At 48.8% G+C, this 14,473-nt stretch overlaps 1 protein-coding gene across 5 annotated transcripts in view; it reads left to right on the top strand.

The window, feature by feature from the left end:
* Positions 1-14,473, top strand: part of DOCK3 (dedicator of cytokinesis 3) — a 589,066-nt gene that overhangs the window by 555,333 nt on the left and 19,260 nt on the right. For all 5 annotated transcript variants that reach the window (XM_078077688.1, XM_078077697.1, XM_078077693.1 and 2 more), the window contains exons 37-43: positions 38-131; positions 2,573-2,721; positions 7,584-7,670; positions 9,007-9,111; positions 12,793-12,934; positions 13,911-14,077; positions 14,219-14,305. In XM_078077688.1, the coding sequence (XP_077933814.1) occupies positions 38-131; positions 2,573-2,721; positions 7,584-7,670; positions 9,007-9,111; positions 12,793-12,934; positions 13,911-14,077; positions 14,219-14,305 (831 nt within the window). The remainder of the gene's footprint in view (positions 1-37; positions 132-2,572; positions 2,722-7,583; positions 7,671-9,006; positions 9,112-12,792; positions 12,935-13,910; positions 14,078-14,218; positions 14,306-14,473) is intronic.

Raw genomic sequence — 14,473 nt, 5'->3', positions numbered from 1 at the left:
TCTCTCATCTTGATGTGTATTTCCTTCTCTCTTACAGAATTTTTACAAATCTGAGATTAACAAAGAAGAGATGTATATCCGTTACATCCATAAGCTTTGTGATATGCATTTGCAGGCTGAAAACTACACAGGTGAGTGGAAGGGGGACAGCCATGCCTCCCCCTGAGGACAGACTGGACAGGGATGCACAGCTGGCAGAAGAAGGCTCTGACCTGGTGCCTGCCAGACCTTAGCAGAGTGGTGTGGCCAGTGCGGCGCCCTCACCTCACTCCTTTCCCTCAACTCTTTTCTAACATGTGGTGGAGAGAAGGCAGGCAGAAATTCCCCTTGTGCCGTCACACCATGTCCTCTGCTGTCTGAGGCTGTTCTGTTCTCTCCTTGCCTCCTATCCACCAACTCTGAGGCCTCAAGGGTAACCTCCAAATTCTGATGTGCTAGGTTCAGAGCATCCGAGTTCAATGTCACTCTCCATGAGCAGAGCCTTCCTGAAGACCTCCACAGCCAGAGCTGTGGAGGCCACAACACAAAAATATCCACCTAACACTGGGACTTCCAGAACTCACCGGCAGAACTGCCTTGCCACCTAGGCTCCTCCCCCTGCAACTGCACAGCAGCCCCACTTCGAGCTCCCAGGGGAGAGGACAGAGAGTGTTCATCTGGCTTTCTGACAGGCCAGACGGGCATCCTTTCATTGTGTTTACAATTTAATCCATACAAAGCCTGTTCTTTTTTTTTTTTTTTCTTTTTTTTTGAGGGGGATGGGCAGAGGGAGAGGGAGAGAGAGAATCTTAAGCAGACTCCCCACTGAGTGCAGAGCCCAACACGGGGCTCAATCTCACGACCCTGAGATCATGACCTGAGCTGAACTCAAGAGTCAGACATTTAACAACTAACAGCCACCCAGGCGCCCCAAGGCCTTTTCTAATAGAACAAATTGAAAAGCATTTCAGCTTGCCTGTCCCACGTTTACTGAGCACTACTCTGAGTCAGGAGGGTATATGCATGCATGTGTCTCCTGCCTCATCACCTTGTGCAATAGTTCCCCCAGAATAGCCACCTTCTTCACTGTGGTGACCAGCCACTGCAGCCTAGCTCTTGAGCCATAGGACTTGAATTTGTGTGACAAACCAGGAAATTCAAGCTATTCTCGTCCATCAACATGACTAGAATTAGATGGATCTGTAGAAACACAGAATCCTTCTTCCTTATTTCAAGATGTAAGAGATTGTTTGGCAAAGATACCACCTTTCCTGACCACACAGGTTGGCAAGAATGAAAATCTGAAATGACTGGGCTGAATCTGCCATTTTCAGTGTCTACTTCCACCCATGAATCCAGCAACTCTCTGAGAAAGTGGTGAAGTAATAGACTGATAAATTTCATGTACTATAGAGGCTTTTACTAAACTCCTCAAGGACTGGACCATGACTGAGAGGCTGGGTCAGGGATTTGGACAGAGAGAGGGTGCTGAGCCATGTTTCCGGTGGCCTCAGGAATAACATCTGAAAAGGATATAGTCAGGAAAGAAGATTTCTTCTGGTTTCCTAAGTTCCAAAGGGAGGCCTTGAGTGCCTCAGGGTCTTGTCCCCAGAAAGAAAGGACTTCTCGTCCAGATCCAGTAAAGAGGCATGTGCATCCCTGGGCAGGAAGGTCCAGTGGCCAGAGCACAGGCAGAAAGGCAATGATGAGGAGCCTGGAGAGTGGCTACAGGCAGGTGTATTTGGCTAAAACTGGAAGTGGGTTACGGAATAGTTAGAAATGAGATTCTTCACAGTCATGGGGAGTGGACTTGAGTAGGGCCTGGAAGGCCAGGCAGAAAAGCTAGAGCTAATTACCTTGCCAGTAGGAGATGCCTACTAAAAATGAGCAAATAGAACAGGAAAGAGCGGTGGTTGTAATTCAGTGTGACACATGCCTTAGAATTTAGAGAACCATTGTATTTATTTGCTGTTGTTTTATATAACTCTCTCCAACAGTTCCACGTATAGGGTAAGGTGTCACTAGTCCTCTGCCCTGGGTCCAGCATCAACTTTAGGCTCCTCCAGGAACAGAGCTTCTGGGGGCAGGCCCATCACACAGTTACCACCATTTACACTCCTCTCTGGACCTTTCAGAAATAGTAGAAATGAGGGCCATGCTGAGGTCAGAAAATGGTGCTGGAGGCACCGGGGCTGGTTTAGGGTCAGCCTTGGTCAGTGCCTACCCGTAAGAGCCATTCTGAGAAGGCTGGAAAGGAAGCTGTAGTCAGTGACCAAAAAGGAACCCAAGAACCCTCTGACATGTCAGTGTCTCCCAAAGCAAGACAGCCTGTGCACAAACTCAGGTCACTGGGCCGGACTTTATCTAGAGCCCAGCATCAGTGATCAGGCTATGGGAGGAAGGTGTCTACCAGGATCTTAGGTCCCTTAATGCTGTGGGCAGCCCCTCTATCTTACCTTTGGTATCCAGTGTCCCTGACCTGGGCTGCACATGCCCTGCCCTAGCATGGTGCTTAGCCTAGTCCCCTGGCACCAGGCTACTCCTGGATCCCTGAGGAGAAGCCCCTGGACCTCCATATTTCCTGTCCCCACAGAGGCCGCATTCACTCTGCTTCTCTACTGTGAGCTGCTGCAGTGGGAGGAACGGCCGCTGCGGGAATTTCTCCACTACCCATCCCAGACAGAGTGGCAGCGGAAAGAGGGACTGTGCCGCAAGATCATCCACTACTTCAACAAAGGCAAGGTGGGTGTCATTAGGCAAGCCTTTCAGCTCTTCAGTTTCTGCTGTAACGTGTGGCATCTCGACACTGTAGGGATGGGCGGAAGCTACAGAGGGTTGTGTGTAGGGTGGTGAGTGGGTGGATGCCCATGTGTGTGCATTAGCTTTGGAGGCAGCATGATTTTTCTCTGGGAAAAAAAAATATACAGTTTAATTCTGTGGCTTGGAAGCCAATTCCAGATTGAAGGTGTCAGAGACAACCCCACAGAGCAGCTTGGCACATGCTGATGCTCCTACAGCAGGGGCTTCTGGGCCCCCACTTACATTTATTAGATTTACTTCAAGAACTGATGTAGCTTTCCTAATCTGCTGTAAAAAATATGAGCCATAAAAATGAGTGGATTTTAACCTTAGTCAAAGGAGGCCTGTCCTGCCTCTTACCGGTACATGTTATCTTGGATTTCCCTCCCTCACAGCACAGACTGGACTTGTCTCCTTGGAGTTCTTCCCCATCAAGCTCGACTCTGTGGGATTGGCAGGCACCATCAGCATTAGTTTAGGCCTCCTAGGGACTTGCCAGCCATCCTGCTCCCATCTCCCAGAGGGCTCCTTGTGGGGCCCTCTGACCACTGTTGGCTGTGGCCCATGTACTGGAAAGGCTGGTTGTGTGACCTGTTGATGCTGTTTGCTCATTATTCAGCTTTGAGTGTGCTTTAAAAAGCTGAATTTGGATCACTCAGGGAACTGTTGTGGCTGAACCCCTAACTTGAATGGAAATTGGGGTTTTTTTAAATGAATTTTTTCATCATTAAAAAGAAAGATTTAAATATTAATGGCTTTTGCCCATAAATCAGAAAACATCCATCAGTTTTATATAACATAGGAGAAATCTTTGTCAAAAGCATTCACCCATGCAGGAACCTTTCCAAAACCCTCAGGAGCTCTCGGGTAACCTAGCCCAGAAAGGAGGCCCATGCTCAGCGCTTGGGCAGCCACGTGTGACAGAGCCACAGTGCCATCCCAAAGTCTCCTCTTCTTGCCAGTCCAGGGCTGGATTTAGGGCCCCACACCAGTACACTTCCAGGCCTGCCTTTCTGGCACCCAGGCCACCTGGAGCTGCCATCTACCCACATGCCCAGCAAGCCCTGCCAGCTCAGAAGGAGAGGCATGAGCACGGTGTGAGTGTGCATGCATCCTTTTAGTGTAGTAGTTCTCTTTTCTTTCCGTGGGCACAGAGTACGGAGTGGAGAGTTAACCCAATCTGATGGAGCCTACCAGTAGGACAATGGTTTGGTTCCGCTCTTCACTCCACACTAACTAAACACTAGTGTTTAGAAAAGGACGTTTACAGCTTAGTATAGACAAGAGAATCAAAATGTAAACCCTGTTTGAGTATTGTAGATGAGCAGGATGGGGGAAAGACCAGAGGCTCCCTAGGCCACCTTCTTGAGGCTCTCCCACTTCTTCTAGCCACCCTGTTTTTGCTGTGAGTTCCTGGGGGAACAGGTTCTGTGCTGAGTGCAGACCACTCAGTGAGCCCTTTCATAAGCTCATCCTCAAAGAGGTATTTATCAGATTCATCCTCTTGAGTTCATACAGAAGGTCCAGTTTCTGTGTTTCTGTGCCTCAGTACCTAATAGAACCAGTGGATAAGGCTAACCAGTTCTTGAAAGCCTTCAAGGTTTTTTTTTATTGACTCCAGAAAAGCAAAACCTGGCTGTTGCAGAAAAAGTGTTCCTGTAGGGTTCTTGGTGCCAGGAGAAAAGCTACCTTGGCAACAGGAGGAGGGCAGAAAAGAAGACTCTGGGGAAGGACAGGTAAAGGGGTTCTAGCCCTCAGACTGCCAGCACACCCTGCCTCACGAGGCAGGCTCTCCGCTTTTCTTACACACACTCCAGCCTCTGTTATCTGCCTAGTACAAACAACCCAACGTCCTGTGGTCCCATGTTTATTTCATGAGCACCCAGAAGGATGGAGTCAGAAGTTCAAATCCTGGTCATAGTCTAGCCCAGGGCCGTTCTCCGGTGGTGAGGTGGTTAACCTGGGAGTCTGCCCCAAGCTGGACTGGGCTCCAGTCCACAGAGGGTCAGCGCTCCCAGGCCAGACAAGGTCTGGCAGAGCGGGAGTTGAAAGAGGGAAGGAGAGGTGTGAAGATGGAAATTGGTCCTCCATCACAGGGCGGAGGGAGCAAACAGGAAGGGAAGCTGGACAAAGTCCTCTGACCGCTGCTCACCTGGCATATAGACCATTGGTACTGGAGCAGCCTTCTCTGTGCAGTTGGGCTTGGGCTCTCCTCACGGAGGGTTACTCTTGCCTGAGCTCCTCTGAAGGAATGATGAATCTCTTGCTTCTAACAGGCTGTGTGTAAAAAGAAGGACAAAGACCACCAGACCGGAGTCGCAGGCCTTTGCCTTCCTTTCCAGTTTGATGACAATGAGCCTGAGTCAATGTAACGTGTGCCGTCCCTGTCAGAGGGGCCACAAGGAAGTGTAAAAGCACACATCTGTCAGAGCTGGTGGAAATAACTGGATTTCAGACATTGATGAGGAGTTTTAGAGTCGGCTTTGCCTCCTGCTGGAAGGAAGGAGACCAAGAGAAAAGCCATAGCGGGGATGCGGTATTCCTGCACACGTTTCTTACCTGTGTTGAGAGGCAGCTCTCAAAGTCGCAGACCCACCAGACCCACCAGGTTCCAGCACAGTCCCTTAAGGCTGACAGAGGGTCTTCAAACTCTTGGTCCTAGCTCACTCTAAACATAATTGGGGGGTAGGTGGGAGGAGGGCTTAGAGCAGGAGGGCAAATTACACAAATTAGGGCAGCAATGCCAGCAAGGCAGATGAGCATTGATCCCAGTAGGGGAGAAGACCTGCTTTACCCGGAGCTACTGTCAGCAGACTTAAGTGCCTTTAGCCCCACGTGGGGCCCTCATCACCTAAATGAGCAGTTCCCCATGGGGTGCTCTTGGCAAGTTGGCCAGAAGTCTGTGCACAGCTCAGCTGCTTGGCCAGCCCCTATGGAGCTGCCTGCCGGGCAGACCCTGTGGTGGGTACTTGGCTGAAACCTGCCCAAGTGGCACTTGGAGCCAGAAAGAGGGCTGACCTGTCCCCCTTGAAAGATGCAGTATTGGGGGTGTAAGAGATTTTCTAGCCCACTAAGTCAGAGGCACTGTATTAACTCAGGGAGCTAGAGTCTATTTAAAAATTCCCTTTGGTTTGTTTTAATATTTTTAATTGGTCCTGCAGTTTGAATCCATATGGCATTAATTCTTTCAAAGGATAAAAATAATATGCTCTTTTTGAGAAACACAGTCCTAAATGACATAGAGTTGTCCTTTTCCCTGATGCTATTACAAATATTATTTTTTAAATATAGTTCTTATTATTTAAACATTCATATTGAAATATGACTGAGTGAAATTATATGATGTCTGAGATCTACTTCAAAAACTCTGGGGGGCAATAAGTAGTTGGGGTATAAATGATACAAGACTGGCGATGAGCTGGTCATTGTTGAGGCTGGATAATGAGTACCTAGGGGTTCATTCTTCTATTTTTCTATATGCTTAAAATGTCTTGTAATAAAAAATTTTAATTAGCATTTAGAAATTGGGGAGAAGAGCCTAGCTGAAATATCAAGTAAAACAATGATTCCCAATCTAACAAAACAAAGAAAGCACTATATTAAAAAGCAGAGGAAATAGGCAGTCTGGCCCTCAGTGAAGGCCCCTTAAGCCCTCCTCAGGTGCCTGTTATGTGGGCCTGTCACCATAACAGGGGCCACACCACAGAGGCAGCCTGGTCCCTGACTAGGCAAGGATCATTTGAAGCCTTCTTTAAGACTGGAATATTTCTAAAAGGAAATTGTCAGGCCTACTACTAAGCGCTTGGGTAGCCACTTCCTGCTTGGCTTCCATACTTGTTTCTGAGCTTCGTAATCTTAATTTAAAAGTCATTGTTTCCACCCAAGTTTCCATTGATAGATGATGAGTGGATAAAGACAAGGTGGTGTATATATACCCAATGGAATATTACTCAGCCATCAAAAAGAATGAAATCTTGCCATTTGCAACAACATGGATGGAGCTAGAGGGTATCATGCTAAGCAAAATAAATCAGTCAAAGAAAGACAAATACCAAATGATTTCACTTATATGTGGAATTTAAGAAACAAAACAAATGATTAAAGGGAAGAAAAGAGACAAACCAAGAAACAGACTCTTAATTCTAGAGTACCAACTGATGGTTACCAGAGGGGAGGGGGTCGGGAGAGGGGTGAGATAGGTGATGGGGATTAAGGAGGGCACTTGCTGTGATGAGCACTGGGTGTTTTATGAAGTGCTGAATCACTATATCGTACGCCAGAATCTAATTTTATGCTGCATGTTAACTAACTGGGATTTAAATAAAGGCTTAAAAAATAATAAAAGTCATTGTTACCTTCATCAACTTATTAAATAAATCTTTATTGAGTACCTGCTCATGCCTGGCACTGCTCTAGGCTCTGAGGATAAAGTAAATAAACAGGGTTCCTGCCTTCATGTAGTTCATCATCTAATTGAGACTCATACAACAGAAAAGTAAATACTTTTTTAAGATAACTGGAGAGTAATGAAACAGAGAATGGGTGGGGAATTTCCTGTCCTTGATGAGGTAGTCAGGGAAAGTCCTCTTGGAGGTAGAGACATTTGAGGAGAAACCTGAAAGCTCCACCATGAGCTAGAAAGCCACAGCACTGTGTGTTGTGCTCCACAGCTCATCTTGAGCAGTTCTTTGTGACAGATGAGCTGCAGGGGGCCTTTGGTTGTGCCCTCTGATGTGTTCCTTGTAAGCTGGGGCTGTTCTGAGGATGCCTGAGGTGCTGAAGCCTTGTCTTTCCTTCTGACACAGAGCTGGGAGTTTGGGATCCCATTGTGCAGGGAGCTGGCGTGTCAGTACGAGAGCCTCTATGATTATCAGAGCCTCAGCTGGATTCGGGTGAGCTTTGCCCCTTCCCCTACCCCCACCCTGACTGGAGGTGCTGACACTTCCCTGGCATCACTTTCTGAGTGAGCATTCACTGTGGGCCTAGCCCTTGTTTAAGTGCTGTGGACAGTACAGGAGAAGTGAAGCCAAGGCTCCTGCCCCCAAGACCCTTGTAGTCTCACTGGGGAACTAAAACACACATCTGACAAATGATGGTATGATCCAGCCCCCAAGAGCCACTGGTGCTCAGGGAAGGGAGAAGCAGCGTATGCAGGATAAGATGGGGGGTTCAAGGAGGAGGTAGCAGCTCAACTTCATGAAGGAGCTTTTCCTAAATGATTTTGTTCAGGGATGCTTCATCTGAAAACTTTATAAAATCTTTCCATGCTTTGGCTAGTGGTCACTTTCAAGCACCTTGTTCTTACTCCCTTCTTTCATGCTAAATATTCAAAAATTAAGTGAAATGTCCCATAGACTTCGAAGGTCTCTACCAAACTTTTCTGGTTGCTGGTGCTGGGTTCTGAGTCATAGTAGCTGCAAACTTCATTAGCAAAGAGAAGTAAGCAGTCTCACCCTCCTCCTCCACCCAGTCAGTGTGGCTATGTTCCCTGCCATGTTCCCTGCTCCAGGTGGGGATTTGGGTCTATACAATAGATGTGGTTCTCTAGAAGTAGCTTCTTGACTGGTCTCTGAAGGCCACTGCTCCCCCGCAAGCTGGCTTGATTGAGTGCATTAGAGCTATCTTCCCAGTCAAAATTCAGTGAGTTTTTCTGAATGTGAAGCCAGGCCAACCAATACTAAGAAACGTACTGACCTTGGTAATGCCAGACATCATGGATATTCGTTCAACTTTTAAAGTTTAAAATCTCTTAAAGTGGAACAGTACCAGTGATCCTGGCAACTGAGACTTTCTCGCTGTGATTATTAGCCTCTTTAGTCAGATGATGGATGAACAAGAGCAGTGCAATTGGACTGATGGAAAATGGTGCTGAGAATAGCTATTAGCCACCTATAAGTAACACCAGCCAGAAGTCACTTGGTGTAGTGAGTATCAACAAAACCAGAAATCCATGGGGGTGGGAGGAGTCCATGCTCAATGTGTGCCCCTGAAAGACAAAGAAGCCTGGATCTGTGTGGGATTGGGTCCACCCACTGGGTAGGAGGCCTTCTTCTTCCAACAGGCAGCAACCTGGGGAGAGGCTGATCATGGCCAGGGACTCCCTTCTACACGGTCTGAGTGTTCTGTTCATCATCAAAAGATGATGTCTACTTGGGCCTGGGAGAACTTGCTTTGGACACCACTTAGCAGTCAGGCCAACCTGAAGGCAACTGCCTTTCTCCTTCACAGAAAATGGAGGCCAGCTACTATGACAACATCATGGAGCAGCAACGCCTGGAGCCTGAGTTCTTTCGGGTCGGCTTCTATGGCAGGAAGTTTCCTTTCTTCCTTCGGGTGAGTCCATTCAGGTAGTCACAAGAACTTATATCATATTTTACACATAATTCATTTATAACCTATTTTTTTTAACCTTTTTCCCTATTCTACTGCATACTCCTTCTTGAAGGACTAACTAGTCCACAAAAGGCATTTGGCTTTATTTAACAGGACTGACTGCCAACTTTAGACTTTGTTTTACTCCGCTGTACTATTTTGTAGCTACCTGGGATATGTGAGGGTGATTTTCTTACCAAATCAGATTCCTGCAGGAAATGACCAGGGTCTGAGAATGTCCCACAGGTATGTCTAGAAACCTTCTAACTTTAAGTTCCAGTGCCTGGAATCCTCCATTGTGATTATTCTCAGGCAGATAGGACACCAGTACAGCCCTGACCTCAACAGTAGGCTGACCTCTTGGGGTTCATCATTTAAGATGATGGCTCTTCCCCCTGGCTGCACTGTAGGCTATGCAACCAGGGTGGAGAAACTGTTGATTAGAGAGAAATTTGTGGGAGCTGCCAAATGGGATCTGGCTGTGGAAAGCCTTTTCTAGGCAGCCAGTTCTCTGGCCCAGGATGGTGACAGCCATTTCTCCCCATCACTCCCTAGAAGGCTGAGCTGGGATACCAACAGAATGAAGGAAAGACTGAGCATAGATGTACAGACACCAGTTGAGCAGTTGTGATTCTCTTTATTCTGCAAAAGCCAGAGGCTCCAGGAGAAGTGAGCCTGGGCTTGTAAGCTGTAGCCCAGAGGGATTCACTGTGCTCAGCTGACCTAAATGAATCTGTGCTGATGAAAGGGCCTTGGGGCTGCAGTTGAGACCTAAGACTAGCTCTGACTGTCCCCAATCCCAATATGTCACTAAAGTTCCGTGTCTATAAGTCTTAACGAGCAGCTGGGAACGTTCATAGAATCTCTTTAATATGTTTGGGATCCTGTTTTATCAGAAAGATTGCTTTAGCCAGTGAGCAATGATGAGCTTGATATCACATCACAGGTCAGTTGGCCTTAATGGCTCCTTAAAAAAAAGAAAAAACAAAAACAGTCTGCTAGCAACAGAGTCCAGGCTAACCACATTTCAGATGTAAAGCAAGTCAACTTGCACATTTCCTAGGCAGTAAACATTCTAGGCTAAAAAGAAAATTGACTTCTGTAGGAACTAGTAATCCTGGCAGGGATAGGAAGCTCACTCTGCCTAATTGTGACCCCCAGGAAGGCTCCAATTCCATTCCACAGTAGCCCATTTCTAGCAGCAGAATGTAAATGGGGAGAAGGTCTCCCCAGGAGCAGGGAACTTGTTCACTCCCTAGGGACCATCTAACTCAGGCCTTTCAGAAGTGGCCTCTTTGTTGCCCCCACCAGCATAGATCATGCAAAAGCAATGGAAGTAGAGGTCAGCAGAAGGGAAAGAAGGAATCACACAAGAATCAGAAACCAAAAGTATCTCTAGGAAGTCCTTAGACAAACTAATGATTCTGGCCTTATAACTTATTTCTTTCTCATTTTGTCTGCAAATTATGCTTTATTGTCATTTTTTTTTCCTTGTTTAGCCCCACAATTTGTATATCAGAAACCAGATTGTACTCTAAAACATCATTACTTTGGATATTACAAAATCAGGCCCTGGTATCTTCATTTCTGTCCCTGCCAGACATGAGGTCTCCGTCATGGTTTGCCCTGGCTTCCACCACACATGCTCATGTCACAGGGCATCTCAGTGTCTTAGGGCACTCAGTGCTTTCTGACAAGTAGGACCTGCCATAGAACCTGCATGTGGCCCATCTAAACAATGCTTGCAAGCGACAGTCTGAATGTTCAAATGGGGTTTCAAAGGTGCCAGTAATGGAGGAGGAATAACAGTCGGTGTTAGAAGTGTCACCCATCAGTCCATCCCCATCTCCACACAAGGAGCAGTCCCTAGGAGCTGTGTTTCATGCATACTGCCTCGCAGAGCCACAGGCTGCCTTCCCTTCCCTCAGCTGCTCAGCTCATGTTTGGCAAATGGAGTAAGTCCCAGTGGAGGTAGCTGTTTGCTTGGTAGATGGCAAGGACCAAGTACAAAGCAGTGGCAGCCAGATCTGTCTCACGTAAGGATGCTGGGGCTTTCACACAAGCAAACTGGAAACCGACAACCAGCCTCAAGGTCAACGCTATGTGCCTTCTTCCTGCTGGGTCTCCCCCAGAAAGCTAGGCTATTTCCTCACCTTCCTTGAACACATAGGCCATCTATTACTTTAGCTCTGTCAGCTTGGTTTCTCTGGACCATCTGCCTCCCTCGCTTCACAAATATGATTATCTACTCATCTGCACGGAGATAGGAAAACATCCAGCCCTCCCTTCTTGGGGGAATTTCTGTTTCTCTTCATTTGACCCATGAACAGATACTGGTGAGGACTGTACATTCGCGAGTTGATATGAAAAGACCAATTCTTTACAATTATCTTTGTCAGTTCTGCTTATCAAGCAAGGGACTTAGAAATGTCTCTTGTCCTTTGACTATTGGTCTGTTCCACTGGAGAGGCCATCCTGCTCCTCCCGAACTTGACTCCCCTTCTGGTATTGTTTTTCATTCCGATGCATCCAGACATGGGGCCCAGCCTTAGCTGAGTTCTCCCATAGTAAAAGGGGAAGTGGAAAGGGGGCAGAAATTCTATTCCAAAATAATCTAAGGTCCTCCGAAGCCTGGCCTGTGATCATCCGTGTACCGGTGAGTGTGCGGCTGGCCCTGTGGACCTGTCTCTCTTCCTCTGAAGACATGCCGGGAGCGGGTGGCGGGGGGGGCGGCCAGTGCCTGATGCCACTTTGTCAAAGTGGCTCTAGTAAGGCAGCTGGGCAGGCAGACACATGTCACCAGAGGTCTGGACATGTGTTCCATTCCCTCAGGACCAGCTGTGAGGTCGGTGAGCAGCAGGGTTGAGGGTGCCGACCTCAGCCCGCTAACAGAAAACCTGAGACCTAACTCAAACCAAATATGATGTAACACAAGGTTTTAAGAAATGTGTAGTTAGGATGATGTCAGTTTGTTCTGCTGATGCAACTGCAAAGGAGTGTACTGCCAGCACGGTAAATAATTACTGAATACCTACTGGACACTGAGCAATATGTACACTGTTTCTCCCAGCTAATAAAAGTGTCCTTCAAAAGCACGCACCCGGTCACCCCCTTGTTGGGACTTCTGTGGTGGCACCCCCAGCCATCACTCCTTGGCACACCCCTGCAGGCATCTTCCTCCCCCTCCCCCTAGCTCTCCACACATACCTTCCTCCCACTGCCCCTTTTCCTGTCCAGGCTGTTGTTGCCCTGGTTGTGACCGTACCCACACAGAGTGCCCTTCGCCGCTCCTCCCTCGTTGCTGACCCACGTGGGCCTTTCAGGACTCTCTTCAGGCATGGCTTCTTCTAAAATCCCACCGTGCACCTCGCACCCCTTCCTGGGTAAGGTGCCCTCCCTCCTCCAAGCTCCCCACAGCCTGTGTCCTGCCTCCAGGCTGCTACATCACAGTGCAAGCCTCCCTTTTCCTGTCCCTCTCCCTTCTGGATCATGACTTCCCCTAGGGCAGGGACTGAGTGCTGTGTGCCCCATGACTGTCACAGGGGCCCCTAGGACATGCTTATGACATGCGTAGCTACTGACACCCCTGTGGAGATGGGGGCTTGAGGCAAGGCAGAGAGCAGGCTCTCTTGTTTGTGGCAGAACAAAGAATACGTGTGCCGGGGCCATGACTACGAGAGGCTGGAGGCCTTCCAGCAGAGGATGCTCAGCGAGTTCCCACAGGCCGTTGCCATGCAGCATCCCAACCACCCCGACGATGCCATCCTGCAGTGTGACGCCCAGTGTATCTTTTGTTGCTTGGTGGGGGAAGGTGGGTTGGGGTCCTAGGAGGTGAGGTCCACCCAGTCAGCTGCCCCCTGCTGTGTTGTTGGCCTTATGGGCTAGGTTACCCATAAGTCCTGAACAGAGTGTGTCCTCATCACTGAACCCACACTTAGCAGAGGCAGCCATGGCATGCCCTTAGCCGTGGAGTGCCTGAAGCAGGGCTTTAGGGGGGGACCTTTATCCCTAGGCTGGCTGCTACCATTACCTTAGTCCCCACCTTGCCCTGTGAAGGACCTGCCTAGGCATCCGGGAGCAGTCACTCAACAGGCTGATTTGGGGTTCCACCAGGACTCTTGCCCCAGGGATAACCACCACTCTGTGCCCTGCTCTGCTCCTATTTGTCAGGAAGACTGAGGTACAGCCCTGGGGGTGGGGAAGGATGGGGAGAGCCTGTGGTTTTAGTGGCACTTGGGAGTCCGGTTGCAAACACTGGCCTGCCCCTCATCCCCCTCACGCAGCTTCCTTGGAGACCTCATGACAGTCACCATGACTGTAGAGGCGTGTTCCAGAGAGGGGAGGGCAGGTGGACTCCCATGTTATCTCTCCACAAAGACCCCCAAAAGTATTTTTATTAAAAGATTGTTCTGCAGGAAATACAGTTTACCTACAGTGGGCAGGCCCCGGCTCTTAACAACTTTCTTGCTCTTGCAGGGTGGGCACCTGCATTCTCCTGACCTCTCTCCCGTCTTTCTTGGCTGTTGGCATCTCACCTTGGCTGAGTGCTCAGGAGATGCTGTGCTAGAGCAGGGAGAGGGTGCAGAGAGGGAAATTTGGTCTAACTGTGCTTGGGTCTCGTCTGGCCCTCAAGATGCAGCTGGTGCTGCCATTCGGGAATAGGGGCTGGGGTGCTCATTTCTCCTTTAGCGGATGATGGGAGTCAGTACTCAGATCCATCTCTCTGGCAAGTCTGGGTTTTCCCTTCACTTCCTGCCCAGACTTGCAGATCTATGCGGTGACGCCCATCCCAGATTATGTGGATGTCCTGCAGATGGATAGGGTCCCGGATCGCGTCAAGAGCTTCTACCGTGTCAACAATGTGAGGAAGTTCCGGTACGACAGGCCTTTTCACAAAGGCCCCAAGGACAAGGAGAATGAATTCAAGGTGAACAACTCTAGGAAAGCCGGAGCGGTACTTGTAATAAGGCCAGGGGCAAGCCCCACTTTCTCAGGATCTTGTCACTGTCTCATCCTTCAGGCAGGCAGGTGTGGCAAAAATTGCTCACTGGCCTGTACCTCCTTCCAGAGCCTGTGGATCGAGCGCACCACATTGACCCTCACCCACAGCTTGCCTGGCATCTCTCGGTGGTTCGAAGTGGAGAGGAGGGAACTGGTAAGACACGTTTCGGATGGGGCTGATCTTCAGCCCTGGCTTTGGGGACCTTTCGCTAAGGACTGAAGACAGAAAGCGAGCGTCAGCCACCTGCCTAGCCTAGGCTGCCACAGGCCAATCCTGTGCGGGGGCTTTGTACACCTTCTCTCTTCTAACCCTCACAACACC

The sequence above is a fragment of the Halichoerus grypus genome, chromosome 1 (genome assembly GCF_964656455.1).
Source record: "Halichoerus grypus chromosome 1, mHalGry1.hap1.1, whole genome shotgun sequence".
Lineage (NCBI taxonomy): Eukaryota > Metazoa > Chordata > Mammalia > Carnivora > Phocidae > Halichoerus > Halichoerus grypus.
Note: the sequence above shows the minus strand (reverse complement) of the source record. Positions and strands in the feature narration are given on the sequence as shown.